This window comes from Chinchilla lanigera, unplaced genomic scaffold, assembly GCF_000276665.1.
Source record: "Chinchilla lanigera isolate Chin_1 unplaced genomic scaffold, ChiLan1.0 scaffold00067, whole genome shotgun sequence".
NCBI lineage: Eukaryota > Metazoa > Chordata > Mammalia > Rodentia > Chinchillidae > Chinchilla > Chinchilla lanigera.
This window is the reverse complement of record NW_004955468.1, coordinates 5,109,870-5,117,410: the sequence shown is the minus strand read 5'-3', so window position 1 is coordinate 5,117,410 and position 7,541 is coordinate 5,109,870. Positions and strand designations below refer to the sequence as shown.

At 51.9% G+C, this 7,541-nt stretch overlaps 1 protein-coding gene across 1 annotated transcript in view; it reads right to left on the bottom strand.

Annotated features, from left to right (window-relative positions):
* Slc7a9 (solute carrier family 7 (amino acid transporter light chain, bo,+ system), member 9) overlaps positions 1 to 5,354 on the bottom strand; it is a gene marked incomplete at its 5' end in the record, with an annotated part of 89,216 nt that extends 83,862 nt beyond the window's left edge. The window contains 5 exon segments of the mRNA XM_005400078.2: positions 812 to 911; positions 1,165 to 1,290; positions 1,748 to 1,990; positions 2,434 to 2,581; positions 5,161 to 5,354. Coding sequence (XP_005400135.1) covers positions 812 to 911; positions 1,165 to 1,290; positions 1,748 to 1,990; positions 2,434 to 2,581; positions 5,161 to 5,250 — 707 coding nt within the window.
* Positions 5,355 to 7,541: the final 2,187 nt, after the last annotated feature.

The window sequence follows — 7,541 nt, the reverse complement described above, 5'->3', positions numbered from 1 at the left end:
AAGATGGAGGTAGAGAAAGAAAGAAAAATACAAATAAAGAAAGGCACCGAATACCCTTGGGACTTGCACCAAGAGACCAGAAAAGAGCTGACAGGCAGGACAAAGATGGAAGGCCAGGTACACAAATGATAAGCTGCCGCCACCTCCAATAAATGGGGGGCTGACTCACTGCAAAGCACCATGTACCCACACCATGCACCAACATATACACAAATATGCGTGTGTGTGCTCTCTAGAGTCACTGCAGCAGTCACACTAGGGTCATTACAGAGAACAATAGATCCACACACCCCCTTCTACCTCTGAGCTAACCGAGAATAAGGCAACTGTCTGCCCGCCGCAAAGATAAGACCTTATAGGATTGGTTGAGGACAAGTGGACAGATAGAAAGGGTCTGCGCATAGAGTACAGGACGAAATGATGTCTCGCAGAGGTGCCCAAAAGCAATGCAGCTATGGCAAGTTCTGGGTGAGGGGAAAGCGCCCCCACCCTGTAAGAGCAGCTGGGAACAGAGGCCCCCCGGGGTCCTCTATCTTTCCACAGCCCCCTCCTTGATTCTTTCTTACCAAGGTTGCTCTCAATCCTCTCCTTTCCTCTCTCTCCTTCTTTCTCTTTCCAAATACAGTGTGTTCTTTCATTAAACTTTGCCCCTCTAGTTTTGTACTGGGGATGTGTGTACGATCCCCGAGGGCCTCTTGGACAGCAGACCAGTAATGCTCATCTCCCAGATGGCACATTTTGGCTCCCTGACCAGGAGCCAGACGTGACCCCTAAAAAGCACAGACTTGGGACACCTCAGCATCCCACTTACCATCCTTCATATGCCCAGAGTCCATTGTAAAAGGCCAGGCTGATGCCGCCCACAGATGCTGGTGTACCCGCAAAGGAATTTTCAAAATTTTTTGTATTTCCTGTAATCGACCCAGACACGGAGACCAAGGGTCAGCTGAGCAGTTTCCATTCTGCACTGCTTTCCCCGAGAGCTGGCGTAGGACACGCACTGAGAAGCTGGCAGCTGAGTTTGTGCCAGACTTAGACACAGTTGGGTTGTGTGTGTGCATGTGTATGCATGTGTGTGTGTTTCTCTGCATGTGTGTACGTGTGTATATGTGTGTGTATGTGCTGTGTGGCACCCACTCTCCTTTCCCATCTTCCTGCATTTACCTTGGGCCAGGAGGACCAGGCCGCTGATGATGATGATGACCACGATCACCATCTTGGCTGTGGTGAAGAAATTCTGGACGTAGCTCCCCAGCTTCGCACTCAGCGCGTTCACGGTGATGATGAGCCCTGGGAGGGGTGGGGTGGGCCACACTCCGTGCTCAGGTGTCCATGTGGCCCTGGAATCTCCCTTCTACCTCTCCAACCTCCCCCTCACACTGTGTCCCAGGGCACAGAGCGCAGATCCAAAGGAGGGAGTGCAAAGACCTTTACAGTGCCCCTGATGGCAACCTTTGAAAATAAGCCTCACCTCAGAGCGCAAAACAGAAGCAGCAGCCAGGCCCTGAGTGGAGGGAGCTGACTGGTGATTGGGACAGCACAGCACTCAGCAGCCCTCCCTGCAGCCCCTGACAGATCTAGGTGCTGCTCAGCACGCAGGGTGCCCACCAGTCCTGCTTCCCCAGAGCCTCCAGGCCCCAGCGCCTATTTCTGGGTGGGTACAGAGGATCTGAGTCTAGCATCCCCGGCCACGGCCTCTGCCGAGCCACCTCTGACCCCTCCCAGGATGTCAGGCTTGGACACTCACAGATGGCAGCGGCACCGAGGCATTTAATGACCAGTTCGGGAGGCTTGCAGCCTGAGTAGAAGGCCGCACACACGTACTCAGCAAAGCTGAGGCAGACGATGGCAAAGGATGAGGGCCTCATCACTATCAAGCTGGCCCAGGAGAAGAGGTAGGCAGGGATGGGGCCGAAGGCTTCCATCAGGTATGAGTACTCGCCTCCCGACTTGGTGATCGTCGTGCCAAGCTCTGCAAGGCACAGAGCTCCTGGAACACAGAGAGGTAGGACCTCCCTCAGACCCTCCTGAGAGGTCATCCTTCCCGTGTGGGCGCTGTGTCACATAGGCCCAAGTCCTCTGGCAGTGGATGGTCCTGAATTCTGGCCACTGGACATGGCAGCCTGATTTACCTTGATTTGCCACCCATGCATTGAAAGGGAATGGAGCCAGGTGTGGTGGTGCAGCCTGTGATCCCAGCACTCTGGGAGGCTGAGGCAGGAGGATTGCAGGGTTGAGCCAAGACTGGGGAATTTAGTGACTTAGTGAAACCCTGTCTGACAATTAAAAATGGGCTGGGGATGTAGCTCAATGAGAAAGACCTGGGTTCGGTCCCTAATACCAAAAAGGGGTGGCGGGACCTGGCATCAGGAAGGACAATGCTTATCCCCAGGTTCCATGTAGAAGGGGGCCAGGAGGCGGAGTCTGTGTTACCCAGTGTGGCGAGCACCCCGCAGGCCGCCCAGATGATGAGACAGGGCCCCACGGTTCCTGTGTTGCTGAGCACAGACTTGGGGGAAATGAAGATCCCGGAGCCGATGATGGTGCCCACGATGATGCAGACGCCGCTGAACAGGCCCACCTGGGACGGGGAGGAGGAAGAGGAGCTAATGCCGCCACCCAGAGGCTCATGGCAGTGGTGCCCCTAACTGTGGGTCTGCCCAGCTCAGAGGGCGCCCCATGTTGCAGGCATATCCACCCTGAGGTGCTGTCGTGATTCCACCAGGACACTGTTCCTTGGGGCTCTGCACGTATTAACTGGTGAATCTGTGCTGGGCGTGATGTTGGGCACTGTAATTGTGGCACTCTGGAAGGCTGGGGCACAGAAAGACTGCTCATGACCAGAGTTACACAGCCAGGCCCAGGTTCCGAGCTCCTGGCCACCAGCCCTTGGTGAAACCCTGTCTGAAAATTAAAATTAAAATTAGCCTCCCCAACAGAGGCCCTTGGGAGGACCCTCTTCACTGGGCAGAGCACAAGGGAGTTTTCACCAAGGAAATGAGGCTCAGGATCTGGAGTCCTGGCAAGAGGAGCCACGTGCATGAGAGACGCCTCCAAGGGATGGAACCTGCTGGGGACTGGGACCTCTCTGTCATAACACTGTGTAGGGTGGGAGCTTTCTAAGGGTGCGAGCTACACTCAGCTGAGGTATGCACTGTCCCATTGCATCCATGTGAGGGAGAAGGACAGGCTGTGGGAATCCACAGGAATAGAAATTGTAGACTGAGCACCTGCCTGGTGAGGGGACTGTCTGGGTAAGAGCCTTTTCAGCATGCATCAAAGATTTGCACATTTCATCATATGTAAATTATGTACCAATCCATGGGTGTGTGTGTGTCTGTGTGGTGCTAGGGACTGAACCCAAGGCCTTCCTGCAGAGGTACATCCCTAGCCCTTCTGTATTTTTTATTTTAAGACAGGATCTCACTAAGTTGGGCAGAGCTCATACTTGTGATGTTCTTACCTCAGGCTCCCAAATGCTAGGGTTACAGAGCAAGCCAAAAACAGGTCTTTATTTTATTAGGATTTTTTTTTCTTTTTTAAAGACCAGGTCTTACTATGCAGTTCAGGGTAGTCCTGAGCTCACTGTGTAGTTTAGGCCAGCTTCAAACTTGCAGGAATCCTGCTTCCTCAGCCTCCTTAGTACTGGGATTGCAGGCCTGTGCCACCATGCCTAGTGTTTAATACGCAGAGCATAGGAGAGCACAGCAGGGAGCTCCCTGTCTGGGCAGAGCCTGCACTTGCAGGGGTCAGATCCCAGGGGCAAGGAGGACCATGCTACAGGTGGGTCACTATGGGACTAGACAGGCCTACACAGCAGGGTCCCTGAGGTGCAGACTCCACTTCCCGAAGCCTCAGAGCCCTGTGTGTGAGAGGCAGGTGAAGTGGCCTGAGCTTCCTCCTGGAGGTGCCATCGGCCTCAGCACCCTGTGGCCCAAATTCCTCCTGCAGAAGGCTGCTGCTCCCTGATTTGAAGAAGAGAGGGCTGCCATTCATCCTGGCACTGCGGCCTAACTTCATTTGGGACAAGCTTGAGGTTTGCTCAGTTCTGCTGTGTGGCTGAGGGCCACAAGGTGCCAGGGACATTGCTGGCATCCAGCCAGGGTCTGGTAGAAGAAGAAAGTTGCTACCCATTCCTGACTCCTGGGGACAGAGATGCAGCCAATGAGCAGTCAGGCCATGCCATCTCTGCTGAGTCCTCTCTCCTGTCAGCTCTCAGGGATCCTATAGGGTTGCACACAAGCCTCAGCCCAATTACCCTGCGCTGACAGCCTTCAGAGTTCTGATGTCATCCTGAGCTGCTGGGGGTGGGGCACTTTCGTCACCCATGGGCCTGCAGCCTCCTCTCCATGTCCAGCGCCTGCTGCCCACACCCACCCGGACGGGCTCAGCGTGCAGCTCCTTTTTCTTTCTTCTAATTTTTGGTCTTGGGGATGGAACTCAGGACCTTCCCACCCAGCTCCATCCCCAGCCCTTCATTTTGAGACAGGGTCTTGCTAAGTCACCATGCTGCCCAGGCTGGGCTGGAACTTCCAGTCCTCCTGCCTCAGCTGCCCAACAACTTCCCAGTGCTGCAATTACAGGTATGAGCCACTAAGCCTGGCTATCCTGCTCCTCCACCCCTACCCTTAAGCTCCTTTCCTTCCAGGCTCAGGAAAAGCCCTATCTCCTTACCATACGTCAGTTCAGAGTGTTCATCCCTGTCCTATCTATGCAAGCTGCACCTTTGCAGTGATACCCCAAGACAGAGCACTGCTGCTGGAGGCCCCGTGATGGCCAGCTCCAGGACAGTCGTGTGATAAGAGGCTCAGACGTTTGCTGAAGATAAGTAGAGGGGACTTGACCACCAGAAGGCCCCCTCTGACCCCCCCTGAAAAGGCCATCGGTTTAAGCAAATACTAGGCCCTCAGTCCCTCTCCAATTCATGGAAGCACACAAGTGAAGTTTGCGCGAGACACAGGAACTTCAAGAGTACAGAGTTCACCGGAGAGGGGACCATGGGTAGGTCCAGAGCATGGTTCATTTAAAGACGAACTGTATGAGTGAAAAGCCACGCACTTCAGTGAGGCATGAGATCAGCAGGGCCTCCACTGCTTCTGCCTTCATCCAGATAGCCCCACCCAAGCCTGGGAAAGTCCCACAGGAAACAGGCAGCCTCACCTCTTTCTGGAGATTTGTGACCTTGGGTTCCTTGCTCTGGATGGAGCGTTCATTCTCCATGCGTTTTCTTGGGCTCGTCTCCTGCCCCATCTTTCCCTCCTGCCAGTTCCACGAGGCTGCAAGGAGAGCACGGGCTGGAGCTTGATCCAGCAAAAGCAGACAAGATGCAAAGCAGAGCTCAGCCAGGGCTCAGTTGGGACTGGTGCACCCACATGCAGGGTACAGACTCCCAAAGCAAAGGTCAGCTCGGGTTTTAGCGGGGTGCTGGTGGCAGGCTGGGGAGAATTTGCTCAGCCCCATAGAGAAAACGCAGCCATTGGTAATATTGGAGCTGCAGGAAACAGATTCCTGAAGCTCAGGGGCTTCTTTTGCTCCTGGCCAGTCTGCCTCCCAGCCCCCTGGCACCTGTGCCAGGTTGCTCTCTGTGAATCCTTGACTGTGACTTGCTTGAAACTTCTCCTGCCTCCCTCATCTGGTGTCTTTGTTTTAAAAAGTAAACAACTGTTTAAAACATACTGGAATATACTTAGTGGAATCATTCCAAGCAAGGATGGTTTTCTTATAATTCCTTCCCAAATTTAAGGCCCCTGAGGCACAACTGATCCGCAGTATGGGTACAGAGCTTTCCCATTCAAAGGATGCAAAGAATAAAAACAATTGCTGCGGAAAACCAGTCCTAAATGGTCACGTCCTAGCTCGCTCCAAATGAAACCTGTGTGCAGGCCAGGCCACCCAGCCAGGAGAGCAGCAGGCCTCCTCATCACCCGGCCGGCCTTACCTTTCTCCTTGACCTTGTGGAGCCAGGGGAGCTGCCAGCCCTGCTGCCTGCCTGTGACTGTGGACCAGCCCGGGAAGGGCCACATCTTGTGCCCAAGAGTGGAGGAAGCCAAAGGTACAGAGGTCAGCAAAGGTAATTATTAAACCTCCCCCAGCTCCTTTTTCTAAGCAGTGAAGCTTAGATAGACCACACCAACGAGGGAGAGTCAGGCAAGCCAGTTTCCTCCAAAAATGTTTTTGTATACATATTTTCATCTACATTTTTAAAAAATAGATTATCCCAGATCAGCTCCATCAACTAAGAAAAAAATCTCTGCAAAGTATAGAAATTCTGTTTGCTTTCATCTTGGGGAATCAGGGGAGATAAACTTTGGAATCAATTCACACATTATCTTAATGGGCCATATTTACAACTCAAGGCAGGTAGCAGAACGGTTTCTGGTGCGTAGGTAACTTGACAGTTGTTGTTCTATCCCATGACAAATCTCCACACAGAGGATCAGGTGTGGAGGTAGATGAGCCTTCCTGCAGAAGATGGGGTGATGTCAGGAGGCCTCCTGCAGGCTTCTGCTCTGTGTGGCCTGCAGGTCTACCTGTGTGTTGTCAGGTTTGGTAGAGGCATGCCATTTTAGGAAGGGGCCAACTGAACTCAGGACTTGGAATAGCCATGGGTTGGCCTCAACTCAGAGCTCCCAGGGACATGGTGAGGGACAACCCAGGGAGACATCCAGGATCAGGGAGCTGAGGTCATGCTGGCAAGAGACACCCAGAGTGTTGTAGGATGAACAACACGGGCCGCAAACTCACAGTCAGGGGCCAGGATCAGAGTGGCCTGAGAGTCTGTGGAGCTGAAAGCACCAGAATGGGCATCTGGCCTTATTCCTACTGCAGGCTTGCTGGGATTATGCATGATGGACCTGTGCTCTGTCTGCCTCCTTTGTCTACCATAGACAGTGGAGACAGACCCAGAATTGGACACTGTCACAGAACCATACACCCCAGAAGATGGCCACAGGCTTCAAATTGCAGAGAAATCTCTTTTTTCTTTTCTTGGTTTTTAAAAAATTGTTTGTTTTTGTTTTTTCATGAGTGTGAACATTGTTTTAGTTTTCTTTTGCTCTTCTTTTTGTTTTTTTTTTTCTCTTTCATTCTTTCCTCCTGTCTTTCACAGTATCCCAAGTCTTGGATAGTCTTCCTTTGTCCTTCAGCCTTGCTTTCTCTTCTTTTATTTCACTCTCTTTCCTCATATCTTTTAAAATATTCTCCCCACAGGCTAAAAATGCTCTATTAAGGATATATTTACTGTATATAACTTTCTTATTTGTTTTAGATTTTGTGATACAACTATAAATTTTGTACCTATGGTTAAAGATGGCAAATTAACAGTTACTAGTATTCATCACTTTTTAGACTGTGCTTCATGGTCTTGTTATTGCTGATTCTACTACTCTAGCCACATTGATACAGTTATTGTGATCAGTTCTTTGTCCTTGTGTACCAATATCAAGGTTATTGGGAGTCATAAGCAATACCATAGTCCGAAGAACTGGGTGCTAGGCCAAACAGGCTGCAACCTCTCATCCCTAATAAAATGAAGAGGCAGG